This window comes from Schistocerca gregaria, chromosome X (genome assembly GCF_023897955.1).
Source record: "Schistocerca gregaria isolate iqSchGreg1 chromosome X, iqSchGreg1.2, whole genome shotgun sequence".
Taxonomy (NCBI): Eukaryota; Metazoa; Arthropoda; class Insecta; order Orthoptera; family Acrididae; genus Schistocerca; species Schistocerca gregaria.
The window spans coordinates 150,029,177-150,050,514 of NC_064931.1; the positions used below are offsets into that span (position 1 = coordinate 150,029,177).

General features: G+C 43.8%; 1 protein-coding gene across 4 annotated transcripts in view; it reads right to left on the reverse strand.

Moving 5' to 3' along the window:
• LOC126298837 (DDB1- and CUL4-associated factor 7) overlaps positions 1-21,338 on the reverse strand; it is a 148,764-nt gene that overhangs the window by 26,502 nt on the left and 100,924 nt on the right. For all 4 annotated transcript variants that reach the window (XM_049990315.1, XM_049990316.1, XM_049990317.1 and 1 more), the window contains one exon: positions 19,188-19,310. In XM_049990315.1, the coding sequence (XP_049846272.1) occupies positions 19,188-19,310 (123 nt within the window). The remainder of the gene's footprint in view (positions 1-19,187; positions 19,311-21,338) is intronic.

Below are 21,338 nucleotides of genomic sequence, written 5' to 3' on the forward strand. Positions count from 1 at the left end.
CCCCCCCCCCTCCTCCTCCTCCTCCTCCTCCTCGCCCTTCCCACAGTGAATCCATAGCCATCCCAGTCTATATTGGACAGGTTACAGTCACCTCCAACTAGTAATGCATGATCTGGGGATGTATGCACTATTGACCATAGACTTTCTTTGAATGACTCTAGAACTTTCACGGCAGAATCAGGTGGCCAGTACAAACATCCAACAATTAACCTGGTTTCACCAACACCTGTTATTAGCAACCAGGTGACTTCACTGTCACACTCACCTTTGAACTCAAGAGAGAGAATTTTTTTGTCTACTACAATGAACATTCCCCCTCCTATGGCCTCTTATCTGTCTTTCTGATTTACATTCCATGACTCGCTAAATATCGCAAAGCTTTCCACTTTCAGCCAGCTCTCGGCCCCAAGAATAATTTGAGTGTGAGAACTTTCATGGAGGGCAGTAAATTCGGGAACTTTATTACAAATATTTCAGCAGTTTACTGATGAAATTACGACAGTCAAAGTGTCTTTATTCTGAACACTGTTGGACTTCTCTTGCTGCATATCAACTAGAAAGTGTTCATTAGATCACCTCAAACAACTGAATAGCCTAAACAAACTTCATGTGCATTCCACAAGTACTCTGCTACCCAAGTAGCTGCTTCATTTGTGTATTCTGGCTGGAAATGGATCATAAAATACTTTTCTTCATTATTCTTAACCCTTTAACCTACAACCACATGAGAGACTCGTGGTATGGTATTTGGGCTAAAAGTGATTATCACGAGCCTGACAAATGGTATGCTGGTTGGGCGAAATGCAAACTTCATGGGAAGCGACCGCAGTACATCAGTCAGGTGACATGTAAACTGCACAGGCCTGGCCTGTTATATATTGGACAGGTAAAGTTTGCATGAAAAATAAGAAACATGGTGAAACAGAGTTGGACTCCGTGACATGCAAAGTTCCATTACATGTATCCATATGTTTTGAACAATATCACACCCTTGAAGGTTATTGATTTATGTTGTTGCTTTTTGTAAGAGTGCTGATTATGTGTATTTTGAGTGAGTGTTTTCAGAAAATGAATTTTGAGTGTGTTCAGAAATTGAAGATAAATGGTACTGATTTACATTATATTGTATTGACTGATAATGAATCTTTTGTGGTATTTCTAACATAATTATTACATGAGCTTGTGATAATTTATCAGGTATTACACAAAATTTTACCAGCTAGATCTTACAGTTGTACTTACAGTCCGTAAGGAGGTGTGTGACTGGTATAACGTCAGACCGATTTGTTGAACCATGGAATGGCTCGAAGGCTGGAAATCGTGTTTACATTTTGTGCCTGGGCCACTGGAACTTTAACCATAGGTTAAGAAAGCATAAAGTTGTACGAGGTCAACAAATTCAGTTTCTTTCCACAAAATACTGCCTGAGATATAACAGGTCAAAGTTGCCAGAAATTCGTGCTTGTTCTGCGCAAAGTCGCACTTGGAACAGGTTGGTTGGTTTGTGGGGGTTAAAGGGACCAGACTGCTACTGTCATCGGTCCCTTTTTCCAAATACTAAAAACACTCACAGAGGATAAAAATGATCAACAGACGATAAGACAGACGACACAGAACAAGAGAAACGTAGACAAAGACCAGACAAGATGAACTAAAATCACACAGAGTGTGACGGTGGTTGGCCGACCATACAAACAAAAGGGGAAAATCCAACCACCGAGAAACACATGAAAAAAATCTAACAAATCGTAGGTCATAGGCCAGAATCAACATAAAAACACACACTTACATTGAGTGATGAAATCCCCCTGCCCAAATAAAATGCAGAACTATGTCCGCTATGGAAGAGTCGTCAGATAAAAGCGCAGTGAGCGTATCAGGCAGCGCAAAAGTCTGCCTGAGCACAGTTAAAAGGGCGCACTCCAACAGAATATGGACCACCGTCAAGGACACCCCACAATGACAAAGAGGGGGATCCTCACGACACAGTAAATAACTGTGCGCGAGTCGGGTGTGGCCAATGCGGAGCCGACAAAGGACGACTGAGTCCCTGCGGTTGGATCGCATGGATGACCACCACACAGTAGTCATCTCCTTGATACGGCGGAGTTTGTTTGGCACGGGAAGGTTGCGCAAGTGTCCCATAAATAGAAAACTTCGCAGCGTAATAGTGCCCGCAAATCAGTCGCCGGGAGGCCAATCTCCAGAGATGGTGCACTAGTGGCCTCTTTCGCCAGGCGGTCAACAGTTTCATTACCGGGTATCCCAACATGGCCCGGGGTCCAAACGAAGACCACAGATCTACCGCAACGGGCAAGAGTATGCAGGGACTCCTGGATAGCCATCACCAGACGAGAACGAGGGAAACACTGGTCGAGAGCTCGTAAACCGCTCAGGGAATCGCTACAGATAACGAAAGACTCACCTGACCAGGAGCGCATATACTCTAGGGCACGAAAGATGGCGACCAACTCAGCTGTGTAAACACTGCAGCCAGCCGGCAACGAACGTTGTTCAGAATGGTCCCCTAGAGTTAGTGCATAACCGACACGACCAGTAACCATCGAACCGTCGGTATAGACAACGCCAGAGCCCTGATACGTGGCCAGGATGGAATAAAAGCGGCGTCGGAAGGCCACCGGAGGGACTGAGTCCTTCGGGCCCTGTGCCAAGTCGAGCCGAAGGCAAGGGCAAGGCACACACCATGGAGGTGTACGCAGAGGGGCCCGGAAAGGAGGTGGTACAGGGAAACACTCCAGCCCGTAGAGAAGCTGTTTGACGCGTACGGCGATCGGACAACCCGACCGGGGCCGACGTTCTGGCAGACGGACGACTGACTGCGGGAACAGGACACGATAATTTGGATGCCTGGGCGAGCTAAAAACATGGGCAGAATAAGCAGCCAGTAATTGTTGGCGTCGTAACCGCAGTGGAGGGACACCTGCCTCCAAAAGTATGCTGTCCACAGGGCTGGTCCGGAAGGCACCAGTGGCAAGGCATATCCCGCTGTGGAGGATTGGGTCCAGCACCCGCAACGCAGATGGGGATGCTGAGCCATAAGCCAGACTCCCATAGCCCAGACGGGACTGGATCAACGCCTGGTAAAGCCGTAGTAGAGTAGATCGGTCGGCGCCCCACCCGGTGTGGCTCAGGCATCGCATAGTGTTTAGATGCCGCCAACACGCCTGTTTAAGCTGCTGAATATGAGGCAGCCAAGTCAACCGGGCATCAAAAACCACCCCCAAAAACCTATGTGACTCCACCACTGAAAGAAGCTCGCCGTCAAGATAAAGCCGCGGCTCCGGATTAACAGTGCGTCGCCGGCAGAAATGCATAACGCAGGTCTTGGCTGCCGAAAACTGAAAACCATGCGCTACAGCCCAAGACTGCGCCTTGCGGATTGCGCCCTGTAACTGACATTCAGCAGCTGCAATGCCAATAGAGCTGTAGTAAAGGCAGAAGTCGTCAGCGTACAGCGAAGCGGAGACAGAATTTCCCATGGCTGCTGCGAGCCCGTTAATGGCTATTAAAAACAGACAGACACTTAGAACAGAACCCTGTGGCACACCGTTCTCCTGGACTTGGAAGGAACTATATGAGGCCACGACGAGCACGCGGAAGGTACAATACGACAGAAAATTGCGGATACAGATCGGCAGAGGGCCCCGAAGGCCCCATCCATGAAGTGTAGAAAGGATGAGATGACGCCATGTCATATCATACGCCTTCCGCATGTCGAAAAAGACAGCGACCAGATGCTGACGGCGGGCAAAGGCAGTACGGATGGCCGACTCAAGGCTCACCAGATTGTCGGCGGCGGAGCGGCCTTTACGGAACCCACCCTGAGACGGAGCCAGAAGGCCCCGAGACTCCAGTATCCAATTCAAGCGCCGGCTCAGCAACTTGCAAAGAACGTTGGTGAGGCTAATGGGACGGTGGCTGTCCACCTCCAAAGGGTTCTTCCCCCGTTTCAGAATGGGGACAACAAGACTTTCCCGCCATTGCGACGGAAACTCACCCTCGACCCAAATGCGGTTGTAAAGATCGAGGAGGCGTCGCTGGCAGTCCACTGAAAGGTGTTTCAGCATCTGAGAGTGGATGCTATCTGGGCCAGGAGCGGTATCAGGACAAGCGGCGAGGGCACTGCAGAATTCCCACTCACTGAATGGAACATTGTACAATTCAGGATGGTGGGTGCGAAAAGAAAGACTCCAACGTTCTACCCGCTCTTTAATGGAGCGGAAGCCCAAGGGGTAGTTGGCAGAAGCGGAATTCAGAGTAAAGTGCTCTGCCAAGCGGTTTGCAATGACGTCGGAGTCAGTACAAACTACTCCATTCAGTGAGAGCGCAGGGACGCTGACAGGGGTCCAATAGCCATAGAGGCGGCGAATCTTGGCCCAGACCTGCGATGGAGTGACATGGAGGCCAATGGTGGACACATACCGCTCCCAGCACTCCGGCTTGCGATGGCGGATAATGCAGCGGGCTCGCGCACGCGGCCGTTTGAAGGCGATAAGGTGTTCGATTGAGGGATGTCGCTTGTAACGCTGGAGCGCCCGCCGGCGAGCTTTAATCGCTTCAGCGATCTCAGGCGACCACCAAGGCACAGTCCGCCACCAAGGGGACCCAGAACAACAGGGAATGGCAGTAACGATGCCGATGGTGACCGATTGAACCACTGCATCAATGTCACCGTTAGAGAGAGGCTCAATAGCGGCAGTGGAGGAGAACAAGTCCCAGTCAGCCTTATTCAGAGCCCATCTGCTAGAGCGCCCAGAAGACTGACGCTGTGGTAGTGACAGAAAGATCGGAAAGTGGTCACTACCACAAAGGTCATCATGCACTCTCCATTGGACAGACGGTAAGAGGCTAGGGCTACAGATCGAAAGGTCAATGGCGGAGTATGTGCCATGCACCACACTGAAGTGTGTGAAGGCACCATCATTTAATATCGAGAGATTGAGCTGCGCCAATAAATGCTCAACGATGGCGCCTCGACCTGTTGCCACCGACCCACCCTACAGATGGTTATGGGCGTTAAAGTCGCCCAGTAATAAGAAAGGTGGCGGCAATTGGGCTATCAGAGCAGCCAGGACATGCTGTGCGACATCACCATCCGGTGGAAGGTAAAGACTGCATACGGTAACAGGCTGTGGCGTCCACACCCGAACAGCGACAGCCTCTAAAGGTGTTTGGAGAGGTACAGACTCGCTGTGAAGAGAGGTCAGGACATATATGCAGACGCCACCAGACACCCTTTCATAAGCTGCCCGGTTCTTACAATAACCCCGGTAGCCACGGAGGGCGGGGGTTCGCATTGCCAGAAACCAAGTTTCCTGCAGAGCAATGCAGAGGAAAGGGTGAAGGCTGATAAGTTGGCGGAGCTCAGCTAGATGGTGGAAGAAACCGCTGCAGTTCCACTGGAGGATGGTGTTGTCCATGGCTGAGAAAGGCATGATGGGACTGGGAAGGGAGATTACGCAGCTGGGTCACCTGCTGCCTCCGATTTAGCACCTGTGATAGTGCTTTCCATGGCGTCTGATGGACCGGCGAGATCGAGGTCCTCAGCGGACACCAGAATCTCCACCGCATCCTCAGACGCAGAGCTGGAAGGTTGCGGTGGGATGGCTGCCACCGCGAGTTCCTTGGGCTGAGAGCTCTTCTTGGGTTTCTCACGCCGTTCCTTGGGTCGCACCGACTGAGAGGGCTTCACCAATTCAGTCTCCGGGACGGAGGAGGATCATGAAGCCCTACGACCAGCTGATTGCGGGCACTTACGCCATTGTTGGTCGTCAGCCTTCTCGCTGGCAGAAACCTGGGAAGGGAGGGACCCAAGGGACCCCTTGCGAGCGTGGGAAGCCGAAGAAGTTGGACACTTCTCCGGCTTAGAAGTGGGGACGGACGTCCCCGATGGGTGGGATGGTGTTGCTCCTGAGGTAGGTGGCACAGGAGCAACCCGGTGGGTAGAGCCCCCCACTGGCGAGGGGGCAGGAGGAGTTTTACTACTCGCCGATCCGGCCACAATTTGAGAAACAGACGGGGCTAGCACAGGTGTTGTAGCAGCAGCATAGGAAGATGTCATTCTCACAGGATGGAGTCGGTCGTATTTCCTTTTGGCCTCAGTGTAGGTTAGTCGGACCAGGGTCTTGTATTCCATGATTTTACGCTCTTTCTGGAAAATTCGGCAGTCTGGCGAGCAAGGTGAATGGTGCTCCCCGCAGTTGACACAGATGGGAGGCGGGGCACATGGAGTATTGGGATGTGATGGGCGTCCGCAATCTCGACATGTGAGGCTGGAAGTGCAGCGAGAAGACATATGGCCGAACTTCCAGCACTTAAAGCCCCGCATCGGGGGAGGGATATAGGGCTTAACGTCACATCGGTAGACCATCACCCTGACCTTTTCCGGTAAGGTATCCCCTTCGAAGGCCAAGATGAAGGCACCGGTAGCAATCTGATTTTCCTTCGGACCCCGAGGAACGCGCCGGCCGAAATGTACACCTCGATGCTCTAAATTGGCGCGCAGCTCTTCATCAGACTGCAAAAGAAGATCCCTATGGTAAATAACTCCCTGGACCATATTTAAACTCTTATGGGGTGTGATCGTAACGGCAACATCCCCCAACTTGTCACAAGCGAGTAACCGTCGTGACTGGGCAGAGGATGCCGTTTGTATCAGGACTGACCCAGAGCGCATTTTTGACAAGCCCTCCACCTCCCCAAACATGTCCTCTAAATGCTCGACGAAGAACTGAGGCTTTGAGGAGAGAAAGGACTCCCCATCAGCCCTCGTACAAACTAAGAAGAATAACTGCTACGTTTTCGGATCGTACTTCTGAGCGTTAAACTGAGCCCGAGAACGCTTAGAGACTGCTGGCGGCTGGCCACCAGCGAGAGACGATGTACCACGATTCATTGCGGGTCATCCACCCTGATGCCATCTACTCCGACCAAGGGCCCTCCCCACGGGCGCCACCCAGCCACGGCAAGAGCCACCTGGAAGGATGGCCGTTGCCGGGAGTCCCGATACCCCAGGAGGATAGGCATCTACTCCTTGGCATACGTGGGGAGTTAACGGCGCAGGCATCAGTAGAGCGATCCCTGTGTTGTCAGGGGGCTACAACGAACAGGGTACATGGCGGCCCCACCACAACGGACTGGCTACCGTGCTGGATGTTAGGTAACATGTGGTCCATGGTCGCCGTCGGTGCAGAAAGAGGCACTGCACAGTGCAAGGTATAATCTGCACGCAGAAACAGAGTCATACCCAAGAGATGGAGAGTGGACAGGACTGCAATTCAACGGTATATAACCTGGCGAAAAGTCTGATCGTAAGATGGACACAATGCACCAAGTAAGGCGCCCTTCCCCAATCGGCTCGCTCTTCGGAAAATTTTGAGAGATGGAGGTCAAACCCAACAGGGGACCGTCATATAAGGCCGAAAAGTTTGAGACTCCTTTTAGTCGCCTCTTATGACAGGCAGGAATACCGCGGGCCTATTCGAACCCCCGAACCCGCAGGGGGTGCACTTGGAACAAAAAGTTACTAATCTTAGCCAGTATTGCTTCAACTAACATTAAACTTTACCAATATTCATCGAGGCCATATGTGAAAGCTCACATAATTTTTCGCCAAAATCAACGATGGCCTAGCAGGAACACATTATGAAACTGGTCGATTTGACATAGAATTTTTCAGAAACACTAATAACAAAAAAATGAGGATAGAGTTATTGCAAAATATTCCGTAAAGATATAAGGTAACAATTTGATATACTGAATGTACGGTGCTAGTTGATGGTGCAACACTTGAGGTGAATCAGCCACTCTGTGAAACATTAGTCACTGTGAGAATTCTTCTCAACTTTGGAATCTCTGAAATACGTAACTCAATCCCCTTGCATTGAACGATATGTGTTGTCAACTCTATAATAATGATTCAGTTTTTGATATATTATAAAAATTTGACTTACAAACATTCAAATGTAACACTTACTCTATTCTGTTAAATATAAAACATTCTGCGGCATTACAAAGGCAAGCATGGAGACCTGCTCCACACCGATATTAAATCCTTTACAACTGCTTCACCTTAACAACAAATGGCCTTGTGGCCACTGGAAACAATGAACGTAAGTATTCAAAAGGAGTACACAATACAGGCACAATGTAGCTGTACAGCTGCACAGGATGTGTGTGTGTTCTCCTTAATTACTTAAACTTTGCCAGAACTTCCCTTAACTTTGAAATTACAGATTGTAAAGAGAGAGGGGGCAGTGTTAATGCTTTGCAGCTAGTCTGGGCTCTGCATGCACCTACAAAACACGCAACACAGCAAGCACTTTGTCCTTGGGAGAGAAGTATTTTTGGCTGACCCCTGCTACCATACACACTGGAACATAAATCATAAAGTAATTTTAATGTTAGGATATCCCACCCAATCCGAAGGCTTAACACTGCAGCCTTAACACAGATCGAGTCAAATGAGACTTCAATAAAATTATAGTGGACATCATCTGTCTACTACACTACTGGCCATTAAAAAAACTGCAACACGAAGATGACATGCTACAGACGCGAAATTTAACTGACAGGAAGAAGATGCTGTGATATGCAAATGATTAGTCTTTCAGAGTGTTCACACAAGGTTGGCACCAGTGGCGACACCTACAACGTGCTGACATGAGGAAAATTTCCAACCGATTTCTCATACACAAACAGCAGCTGACCGGCATTGCCTGCTGAAATGTTGTTATGATGCCTCGTGTAAGGAGGAGAAATGTGTACCATCACGTTTCCGACTTTGATAAAGGTCGGATTGTAGCCTATCGCGATTGCGGTTTATCGTATCGCGACATTGCTGCTTGCGCTGGTCGAGATCCAATGACTGTTAGCAGAATATGGACTAGGTGGGTTCAGGGGGGTAATACGGAATGCCGTGGTGGATCCCAATGGCCTCGTATCACTAGCAGTCGAGATGACAGGCATCTTATCCACATGGCTGTAACGGATCATGCACCCATGCGTCGATCCCTGAGTCAACAGATGGGGATGTTTGCAAGACAACAACCATCTGCACGAACAGTTCGACGATGTTTACAGCAGCATGGACTATCAGCTCAAAGACCTTGGCTGCGGCTACCTTTGATGCTGCATCACAGACAGCAACACCTGCGATGGTGTACTCAACGATGAACCTGGCTGCACAAATGGCAAAACATCATTTTTTCGGATGAATCCAGGTTCTGTTTACAGAATCATGATGGTCGCATCTGTGTTTGGCGTAACTGCAGTGAACGCACATTGGAAGCGTATATTCGTCATCGCCATACTGGCGTATCACCTGGCATGATGGTATGGGGTGCCATTGGTTGCACGTCTCAGTCACTTCTTGTTCGCATTGACGTCACTTTGAACAGTGGACGTTTCATTTCAGATGTGTTATGACCAGTGGCTCTACCCTTCATTCGATCCTGGCGAAACCCTACATTTCAGCAGGATAATGCACGAACGCAAGTTGCAGGTCCTGTACGGGCCTTTCTGGATACAGTAAATGTTTGATGGCTGCCCTGGGCAGCACATTGTCCAGATCTCTCACCAATTGAAAATGTCTGGTCAATGGTGGTCGAGCAACTGGCTCGTCAAAATACGCCAGTTAATACTCTTGATGAACTGTGGTATTGTGTTGAAGCTGCATGGGAAGCTGTACCTGTACATGCCATCCAAGCTCTGTTTGGCTCAATGAACAGGAGTATGAAGGCCGTTATTACGGCCAGAGGTGGTTGTTGTGGGTACTGATTTCTCAGGATCTATGCACCCAAATTGCTTGAAAATGTAATCACATATCTGTTCTAGTATAATATATTTGTCCAATGAATACCTGTTTGTCATATGCATTTCTTCTTGGTGTAGCAATTTTAATGGCCGGTAGTGTATTTAGACGCTTCATCCTATGTAATACTTTGATGACTCTTGTTTCAAGAGATCTCAATGAGACACCAATGTAAATTTTACATAAATATATACGTGGAATCCCTGGAATCTCACAAAGTTCTTAAAAGCTAGAGCAGAAATGCCTTAGGTGTAAGTCAAGTATATGGGAAACAAAATGACAATCATCAAAACTGATGCACATATATTGTTAAAACTTAAAACACATATTTTCTGCCATTATTCCAGTACTTCACCGCACACTTAACCTGTCTAGAGGATGAACAGGAAACTGAGAAAGAGCCACATAAAGAGTACTCTCCTCTCTACATATAGTACTACTGTAAAAGATATATTCCACTGTGGTTGATTTCACCTAAGATATCTATTTCAAGTGGGGCAGGCAGTTAAAGAGCAATAATCAATACCTGTCATTGACATTGACAGATTGACACAGGAAATGTGCAACAAACGCCGTAAACAACGTGATGGCTATACCATGATATCAGAGGCTATTTTTTCAAATGGCCTGAGAGGCAGATCAGCCTTTCACCAAGTTTTTTTGCTTTCACATTCACTGAGTTTGTCCACTGTCATCCTCCAAGCTGACCTACACCTCAGTCCAAGCTACAGATCAGTCTTTCATTACAATCAGGTTTTTTGCTTTCAAATTTGTTGGCTTCACCAACTAATAATCATACTGTGAAAAGGCAATGTCAAACGGCCATTAACATTATGTCAGTGGTCAAAGCCAATGACTATTGCTGAATATTTCACTTGACCCAGATGGGCTGTAACAGATCAGCAAGAAGATAAGCACTGAAGTATTGAAAGTAAAAATGTAACTGTGACATTGAAAAGTATGAGCAGTGGATACACTAGAAGAAACGGAAATACATGAATTCCTGAAAGGATAGCCTGACTACATTTTGAACACACACATAGACCTCAATAATAAAAATCTATTTGGACACTTTTAAGTACATATTATAACTGTTCATGTTGGTTGTTAACTAAAATTGCATTACTTTACATATACATGTTATGATAATTTTTTGTATTTAACTGTTTTTACAAACAATTTTATACTAGATATGGTGGTTATTCTCTTATTTACATTTGTATATCCATCCTTATTTTTATTAAAAACAAAGATTCCAAGACTTACCAAGCGAGAAAGCGCCGGTAGATAGGCACAATAAATAAAACACGCAAACACACACACAGAATTTCTAGCTTTCGCAACCAGCGGTTGCATCTTCAGGAAAGAGGGAAGGAGAGGGAAAGACGAAAGGATAATGGTTTTAAGGGAGAGGGTAAGGAGTCATTCCAATCCCGGGAGCAGAAAGACTTCCCTTAGGGGGAAGAAAGGACAGGTGTACACTCGCGCGCGCGCACACACGCACGCACACGCACACACACACGCACACACACACACACACACACACACACACACACACACACATCCATCCGCACATACACAGACACAAGTAGACATTTGTATAGGCAAAGAGTTCGGGCAGAGATGTCAGTCGAGGCGGAAGTACAGAGGCAAAGAAGTTGTTGAAAGACAGGTGAGGTATGAGCGGCGGCAACTTGAAATTAGAGGAGGTTGAGGCCTGGCGGATATCGAGAAGAGAGGATATACTGAAGGCCGAGTTCCCATCCTCGGAGTTCGCATAGGTTGGTGTTGGTGGGAAGTATCCATATAACCCGGACGGTGTAACACTGTGCCAAGATGTGCTGGCCGTGCACCAAGGCATGTTTAGCCATAGGGTGATCCTCATTACCAACAAACACTGTCTGCCTGTGTCCATTCATGTGAATGGACAGTTTGTTGCTCGTCATTCCCACATAGAAAGCGTCACAGTCTAGGCAGGTCAGTTGGTAAATCACGTGGGTGCTTTCACACGTGGCCGGCAGAATAACACTCTTGGTGGAGTGCTGTCCACCTAACCTTCGTAACCTCTTGGTTCATCGCTATGAAATCCCCAAACCACCTTCCCTACCCTCTGGCTCCTACCCTTGTAACCGCCCCCGGTGTAAAACCTGTCCTATGCACCCTCCCACCACCACCTACTCCAGTCCTGTAACCCGGAAGGTGTACACGATCAAAGGCAGAGCCACGTGTGAAAGCACCCACGTGATTTACCAACTGACCTGCCTACACTGTGACGCTTTCTATGTGGGAATGACCAGCAACAAACTGTCCATTCGCATGAATGGACACAGGCAGACAGTGTTTGTTGGTAATGAGGATCACCCTGTGGCTAAACATGCCTTGGTGCACGGCCAGCACATCTTGGCACAGTGTTACACCGTCCGGGTTATCTGGATACTTCCCACCAACACCAACCTATGCGAACTCCGGAGATGGGAACTCGCCCTTCAGTATATCCTCTCTTCTCGATATCCGCCAGGCCTCAACCTCCGCTAATTTCAAGTTGCCGCCGCTCATACCTCACCTGTCTTTCAACAACTTCTTTGCCTCTGTACTTCCGCCTCTACTGACATCTCTGCCCGAACTCTTTGCCTATACAAATGTCTGCTTGTGTCTGTGTATGTGTGGATGGATATGTGTGTGTGTGTGTGTGTGTGTGTGTGTGTGTGTGAACGCGCGCGAGTGTACACCTGTCCTTTTTTCCCCCTAAGGGAAGTCTTTCTGCTCCCGGGATTGGAATGACTCCTTACCCTCTCCCTTAAAACCATTATCCTTTCGTCTTTCCCTCTCCTTCCCTCTTTCCTGAAGAAGCAACCGCCGGTTGCGAAAGCTAGAAATTCTGTGTGTGTGTTTGTGTGTTTTATTTATTGTGCCTATCTACCGGCGCTTTCTCGCTTGGTAAGTCTTGGAATCTTTGTTTTTAATATATTTTTCCCATGTGAAGGTTTCTTTCTATTTTATTTACATCCTTATTTTTATACACACACTTATTTACTATTTTATAATTTATTTTTGTGCTCATTTGTCTCTATTTGTTTCAACATGTTGTGTATGGATAATTTTATGGTTTCTTTTGTAAATGCACACACGGTGTTTCCATATGCAATTATACTGTGTGTGTGTGTGTGTGTGTGTGTGTGTGTGTGTGTGGGGGGGGGGGGGGCGTGTGCACGCGCTTTGTACCTGAGACCAAGAACCAGACACACACTCTTAGAATCACCTGAAAACACGGGTTTCATACACTCCATGATAGAACCATTACTTTTCTGAATGCCACATAAACAATAAAGATGACAACACAAAAATAAGACTCCTGCAACCAACTAGAACACTCATACAATCCATTATGTACACATAATGCAAAAATAATTTCAGGAGACTTAAATACTGAAGTGGGAAAGAAGAAATCTATAAAGTGACCCTCAGTAATTTCAAGTTATGGTAAATGTCGAAAGTTAGGAAAATTGGATACAACATATTATAAACTTTGTAATGACAAATGATCTAACATTAAGAAGCATAGACCCACTCATGTGGGGACATGGATATCACCCTCTGATGACATGAGGCACAGCCTTCTAGTAAATAGAATCTATAGATAATGTGCTAGCAACTTAATGATAGATATAATTTAAGTTGCAGTAAGCTTACCACTCCCAACAGGGCCATGCCTAATAGAGCACTGTAGTGTTCAAAACAATTTTTGGAGTGACGACTGCTATACTTTCTAGGCTGCTGAATGAACACACTGTGATGCATGAATGACAGTGGGTGCTGGAAGGGCTCAGCAGAGCAAAGAGCTATTCTATTCTGTTTTTGTAGCCATCAGGCAACATGTGTTGTACCATAACAGTAAATGAGTCTAGACTCAGTGAGACTTGCTTACCACAACAGTTATAATCATGTACTGACCAATTTCATTTTTTAAAGTTACGTTACATCATAAAAGAAAGGATTGACCATGTAGCTATCCAAAGATGATTTAAGAACAGTATGAGAGATATAAGAACTTATAAAGGCAAACTGTGACAAAGACTTTCTGGTAATCATATTCCAAATGAAAATACACTAAAAAAGAAATAGAGTTTTGAAACTATCACACAACACTTGGAAAACCTAACAGAAGTAGTAAATCCCAAAAAGATAAATGCAGTATCAGCTCTAATAATACACCAGTTCATAATTCATACCATGGTAGACTTCTGAGAAAGGTACCCATGAAGTGGCTTCTGTAGTAATGGGAAAAAGTCTTAACAAAGTCTGCTTTAACTGTAAATAGGCATAAAAAAGTGTTAATAAGTAAACCCAGAATGGAAGTAATAAACAGCAAAATGGGCTTTATGTTAAGTAGGCAAAGACAGAATGCCTGAAGGTACATAAGAAAACTCTAATTGATCCACAGTAGACAGATTAATTTTCAAGAAAAGCTGGTTGCTTCAAATACTCAGGGAGGGATTCAGCAAGGACAACAGAAGAGATGTAGAAATAATATGCACATATATTTGCTGCCAACAGAGCATTTTACTGTTATACCAAAATCCTGGAAAAAATGAGAGAATCATCATAACTTACTACTATCGATCTACTATGCCCGTATTATGAACTGGATGTAAAGCTTTAATGTTTAGGAAGAAAGATAAAATATAGTTATCAGAAGGAAAGGTTGAGCTGTTCTGTAAGAATTTTGGAGAAGATGCTACTTTTTCTCTAGAAAAATAAATGGAATGCCTGGAACAGGAAAAGCCAGAAGTTAATGGCAGGATAATATCTGGAATTATGTAATAATGAAGATTTTCAATACTGAATGGACAAACACATCAGATAGAATAAAACAGACGAGGCTTGTGGAGCAGGAGTATGGCCAATAATGCCCTTGACGTTAAATGAAAAAGAAAGTAGTTACTACAGGGTGTTCACACATCAACTTGGGCAAAGCCTCACACATCTAAGTCTCACACAACTTAGGTGTGGGAGGTGCCCCAGTAATTATCCACAGTAATCATACACCCATTCCACATGTAGCTGATCTTCACTGACACAATCTCAGAATTTATACATCAATCAAGAGGACTGGCTGTGTTCACCAGCCACAAACTACATAACACCAGATTCACTAAAAACATACCTAATCACTACTGGCAAAGTTCCCTGCAAGACTCAGATTTGACATATAGTTTATACACTGCTATAGAGCCACACAGCATAAACCTTCCTCCCCCTCCCCCCTTTTCCATCCCCTCAAGGTATGTCATGAGATAATGCAAGTACTGTATGACGTCTCATCTGTTCCTCTTCAGTTGTCCTTTCATTTTAAATATAAGGTAATCTCATAACTTATGATGAATATTTTCAGAAAATGTACTTTTTAACCTGTACATGTTTACACTAACAGCTATGCTGTCATTTGTTAGGTTTAATAATTGGACTTTTCACACTCTGATATTTTAAGTTGTCATGTGTGACACAGGGCAGTAGTTGCTCCATTTTTTCTACAACCATTTGTGTTTCCTTCCACTCCTACTTGTTTTTCTTGATTACATTACTAAATTTCATTCTCTCCTAAATTCCTTTGCCAGTGATATGTCACAAATGATGATCCCTAACTATACAGGGTGTTACAAGAAGGTACGGCCAAACTTTCAGGAAACATTCCTCACACACAAATAAGGAAAAGATGTTATGTGGACATGTGTCCGAAAACGCTTAATTTCCATGTTAGAGGTCATTTTAGTTTCTTCCACCTACGCTCAATGGAGCACGTTATCGTGATTTCATACGGGATACTCTACCTGTGCTGCTAGAACATGTGCCTTTACAAGTACGACACAACATGTGGTTCATGCACGATGGAGCTCTTGCACATTTCAGTCGAAGCGTTCGTACGCTTCTCAACAACAGATTCGGTGACTGATACATTGGTAGAGGTGGACCAATTCCATGGCCTCCACGAATCCTGACCTCAACCCTCTTGACTTTCATTTATGGGGACATTTGAAATCTCTTGTCTACGAAACCCCGGTACCAAATGTAGAGACTCTTTGTGCTCGTATTGTGGACGGCTGTGATACAATATGCCATTCTCCAGGGCTGCATCAGCGCATCACGGATTCCATGCGACGGAGGGTGGATGCATGTATCCTCGCTAACGGAGGACATTTTGAACATTTCCTGTAACAAAGTGTTTGAAGTCACGCTGGTACGTTCTGTTGCTGTGTGTTTCCATTCCATGATTAAAGTGATTTGAAGAGAAGTAATAAAATGAGCTCTAACATGGAGAGTAAGTGTTTCCGGACACATGTCCACATAACATATTTTCTTTCTTTGTGTGTGAGGAATGTTTCCTGAAAGTTTGGCCGTACCTTTTTGTAACACCCTGTAGACCAAAAAGCTATGACACATTATGGTCAAATTTTAGCAGTGAAGGTACAAGAAAGCAGTAGTACACATAAATTATTGAGAAAATGACTTCATCTTTACCCATATTCCATCACGTAATCTTTCTGTGGAAGGTATAAATATATTCAGAAGTTCCTTTCATGTGTAAGAAATGCTAGTTTATCAGCTAGTTTTCTGGATCTTAACAGTACACCTTAATGCAGAAGTCATGCTTCAGCAAGGTTAGACATTTCCTTCACTTTCTCCAACAAAGGAAATCAAAATCAGGAGAAATAAGCCTCTCACCAGGCTAAAAGTGTGAGTATACCCAGAGAACATACAGTAAAGAAAACACCACATCTGTTTCTGATGTATAGACAACCCATAATTTTAAATATAATTAAGAAGCAAGAATGTGTACATAAAGCTATTCCCTGAAATGAACAGCTGAATTATGTCAATAGTTACACAATTCTTTCTACAAGTATGCTTTTTCAACACATGTAACATTGCCCTGGAAAGGATTTGGATGGATTTTAGGGACAGCTTTACAACCCTCTAGAACAACAATTGCTATGTTCCCAGAAGCAACTGGGGAACCACACAGGTCACACAGTTGTCTGGGAATCTATCACAGTGCATACTACACAGAAAATAGAAAGATGACATCTTTTTACAAAGGGTAGGCAGTGTTTCTCCCCTCCCCCCTTTCTGTTCACTAACTTTTACCATTACTATTCCATTACAATCTGAGTTAAACAAACAATACCCCCTTTTCTGTAATGCAGAGGATGAACTACTTTTTGATCACACCCCATTTTACTGTAGAGTGCTTTATAAATGAGTCAGCATTTTAATTTTCAAAAACTTCCATTTCAGTGTAAACACTGGAAGGGTAAGATGGAAAAATGGGGGGGGGGGGGGGGGGGTAGGGGCAAGAAAGTGAAGAATGAGAGAGGAAGAGGGGGGTGGGTCTACACCTACAGTTGGAGGATGGGAGGGTGTACCATGAGTTGGAGAGAAACGGGCAGACCAGAAGAGAGAGAGAGAGAGAGAGAGAGAGAGAGAGAGAGAGAGAGAGAGAGAGAGAGAGAGGTGTCCTACAATTTAGTGACAACTGTGTAGTGCAATTTTCATTGAGATTACACCGCTATACCACCTCCTCCTCCTCCTCCTCCTCAAAGCATTCAATGATGGCACCAGTAGTTTCAATATGCATGGTTGTTTATTTAAGGAAAAACCGCGAGGTCACCCCCGTGTGCTCGTTGAAGATGTAGAGCACTTTCAACAGATTTGCAAGTGCCCCACAGTGGTGTATTCATCATGCCAGCTCAATGTCCAGATTTGTAAAAAAACTTTTTCTATGTGCCTTGTGCTTTTCCTTCACACAAATTTGAGTAAGCTGCACCTACCCCGAGGGGGGATGCACACTGAACATTTGTGGAAGATAAATAAAGACTTTAACCCTAAAAGTAATCATAATATCCGAAAACATTCTGTGCATGTATGTAAGACGTACACTCTTGTGAAGTTGCATGATTCTTTGGAAAGTAGTTTTCTAGTTCTATGTTAAAATTCACCCCAAGTTTCTCTCTTCATTCCTGTATAAGATACAGTCTTGTGAATACAGATGAATCTTTCTGAAACAGCCTGTACAACAAACCACAAGAAATGAGTTTCTTTGACATTACTCTGCAAAATTATATCAAACAAAGAGGCCATTTTTCTCACCTATAAGAAGTGGCATGGTGCTTTGATTAATGTAACCCCCTTAACTCCATCTGACAATCAGCTTTTAATGGAAAAGACTGATGTACATACTGCCCCCACTTCATACATCCATCTTAACATGGTTCGATGTACATGACTAAGTCACTTACCTAGAAAAAGGATAAATAATAACCTGCTGGGAAACTGTTGGCAAACCATCATTTTACTCCATGAATATTTTTCTTCTGCAGTTACAACATGGTCCTTTAGAAAATGCATTGTTTTTTGTAAAGATTTATAAGACATTTCAAGCCAATACCTCAACCACACACCTCTCCCATTCTCCTGGATCAAGGATGTAAACAATGTTTTAACCATGTCACATATAACACTATTTCAAAGTTATCTTGTTTATACTGAAGCAGTGCAACAATTTTCATTGTTGTCTGGTCTCAGTTCCATTTCCATTTTGCAACAATTCATGTTTGTAAGACAGCTGCAAATGTCTATGTGAAAGAAGTACAGCCAGTTTGGAATTATAACTAATTATTTTCCCAAGCCAAATTGAGATAATTGTATTTGGTGGTGGAGGAGGAAGGCGGAGAGAAGAGGGAACTGACTGTTGCATTATTTAATCAGTCAACTTCTGTTATTCAAGGAACTACTGTGGCAAAGGAACTACTGTGGCACTCATACGGAGAAGTACGGCCCACAAAAACCTGAAATCTGGACTGGCTCTTGAACCAGTATAACAAACAGGGAGGAGTGAGTACAATGACAGAGTGCCACAATCCTTCTATTCCTAGCCTACATCCTTGTACGCAGTATCACACTCAATGATGAACACTGAATACCAAACTCATAACCCATTAACAACAATAGTAATAACTATTAAGAAAATATCCATAGCAGACATGGAACATAAGAAGAATAAACAATGTTCCATTAAATCCCCCACAGATAACATCCTATTGCTGCTTAATATCCTGTAGCACTGACAAAGATGCAGTAGTACATTTCAAATTTTCCAGTAACAATGGATGCATTCTCAAACTTTCTAGTTATCCATCATAAAGTTTTACTAGAAATATTTAGATTGAACACAAATAAAAAAGTAAATTAAATAATTAGAAATTATCCTTTATGCATAATTACTGCCAAACCAAATGATATAGAACACAATTCATTAAATTATTTCAGTTGCTTTCAAATTTAAGTGCACAGAACTTACCTGTCCTGTCTCCAGCCCCCATATGGTACATGTAGTATCTATGCTTGATGTGCCAATCAGATTGGGATCCACTTCATTCCAGTCAAATGAAGTTAATGGGGCACAGAAGTCTGAATTCTTGTTCTGGAATGAAAATTGTTTTAAAAAATTAGAAATATTTATCAACCATCACACTCACTATTATATAAGAACATATGTACATACACGCTTTCATAACACTATAGCTGCAAGTAGGTGAAGTTTCTCATAGAATTTTGTTGTTTAATGTGTCACAACCAAAAACACTGGGACACTTTACCGTAAACACCAAACAAAAATTACACGATACCTAATGACAATGAAAATATCAATGCTTTGAAGTAATAACAGCCAGAAACTGAAGTGAATTATCACAAGTGATTAAATTATGCTTTGTAATTCTCTCTAAGCAAAATATTCTTCTCAGTTAACAAATTCGGAATAAATTAAGCTCAAATTTGGACACTCGGTTTTTTGGACATTGGCTATTTTGTTTGGCCATCCATCTGGAATCAATTTCTTTCTCTTAGATAAAGAACACTGGAGAAGTATATCACAACAGCTTAATTAAAATATATGTTAAATCTAGAGGATGACAATGGTTAGACACTGAAATTTTTAAACAAGTCTTTTTTATTATATGGCTAGTAGAATAACATTACAAGCAACAACAGCACAAGCCACTGATTACTTCCACAAAATTAGAAGTACATTTCAACAATGAAGCATTGCAGAGTTTTATTGTTAGCATCATGGAAGAAACAAAAAGGCTAGTGAAGGGAGGTAGCCCAGAACACCTGGTGAAATATGAGGTCAGTAGAAAAAGAATAGCACTTACAACTATCAACATGGCAGAAACTGGAAAATGAGAATCTAAAAAGCAGCAAATTGTACTGTGGAATTTTTAAGCACTTTTTCATTCATATTTGACTTAACTGATTTGTCAACTTTACAGTTCACATTAGAACTACTGATAAAGCATGACTACATCTAGATCCATATTGTGCAAATCAGTGTAAAGTGCATGGCAGAAGACCACATATTAGGGTTTCTTCTCATTCCATTCAAGTTTGAAAGGTGGGAAGAAGGAGCACTTAAATGTCTCTGTGTGCACTGTAATTAGACTAATCTTGTACATTGATGTGTAGGATGCTGTGGAAGATTTCGAGATAACTCCCATAATACTGACTCTTGGAACTTTTTTATTTCATAGGGTAGTCTGTGTTCAATCTTCAATTATCTACAATTTCAGGTTTTTCAGCATTTTTATGTCACTATCTTGTTAGTCAAGCAAACCAGAGATAACTCGTGTTGCCCTTCTTTGTATATTCTCAATGTCACCTGTTAATTTTATTTAGTACAGGTCCCAGGCAAACGAGTAATATTATAAGAAGGGCACATAAGTATTTTGTAAGCAATCTGCTGACTACATTTTCTAATATCCTGTGTTTCTAACGTATACTGTCATCACAGAATGTTACTTTCTGGTATTTTTTGAAGTATATAATTTTACATTTCTGGACATTAAAACAATTTGCACCACTATCAAATATTTTCAAGATCTGCCTGAATATTTGTGGAGTTTATTTTTCAGATAGTATTTCATTTAAGACAAATGCATCAGCTGTAAAACGTCTGAGGTTACTATTGTCTGTCATAATTAAACTTTCACTACTTGAGCCTGTGAAGATATAAAACTATGAATCATATGGGTACCCAAGCTGCAGGATATTTGGTTTTAGTTGTGTAAAGTGTCATAACATACTGTTACAGACTTCTATTGAACATTGGCATAGGGCTGAAACACAAGCATCAGTGTGAATTAAAGTTGCAAACAGTCAACATGGATCTGGATAAGGTGAGCAGCCCTTTACTTGTAAAGCTGTTTTATCAAAACAACAGCAATAATGCTGCTGCTCTGCGCAAGTAGGAATGCATTACAGGAATACTGAGAGGTCCTCTTCCCGCACTGAAGTTGAAGAACACGAATCGGAAGTTTGAAGTAACTGGCAATTTGGGAATTGCTCCTAAGAGGGGCCGATGGCCAATTGCGCCACAAACTGTTGAAGTAGTAACTGTTGCCATGGCTGAGAATGCTGGATGCAATGTGCAATCTTCAAGAAGTGCTCTGTT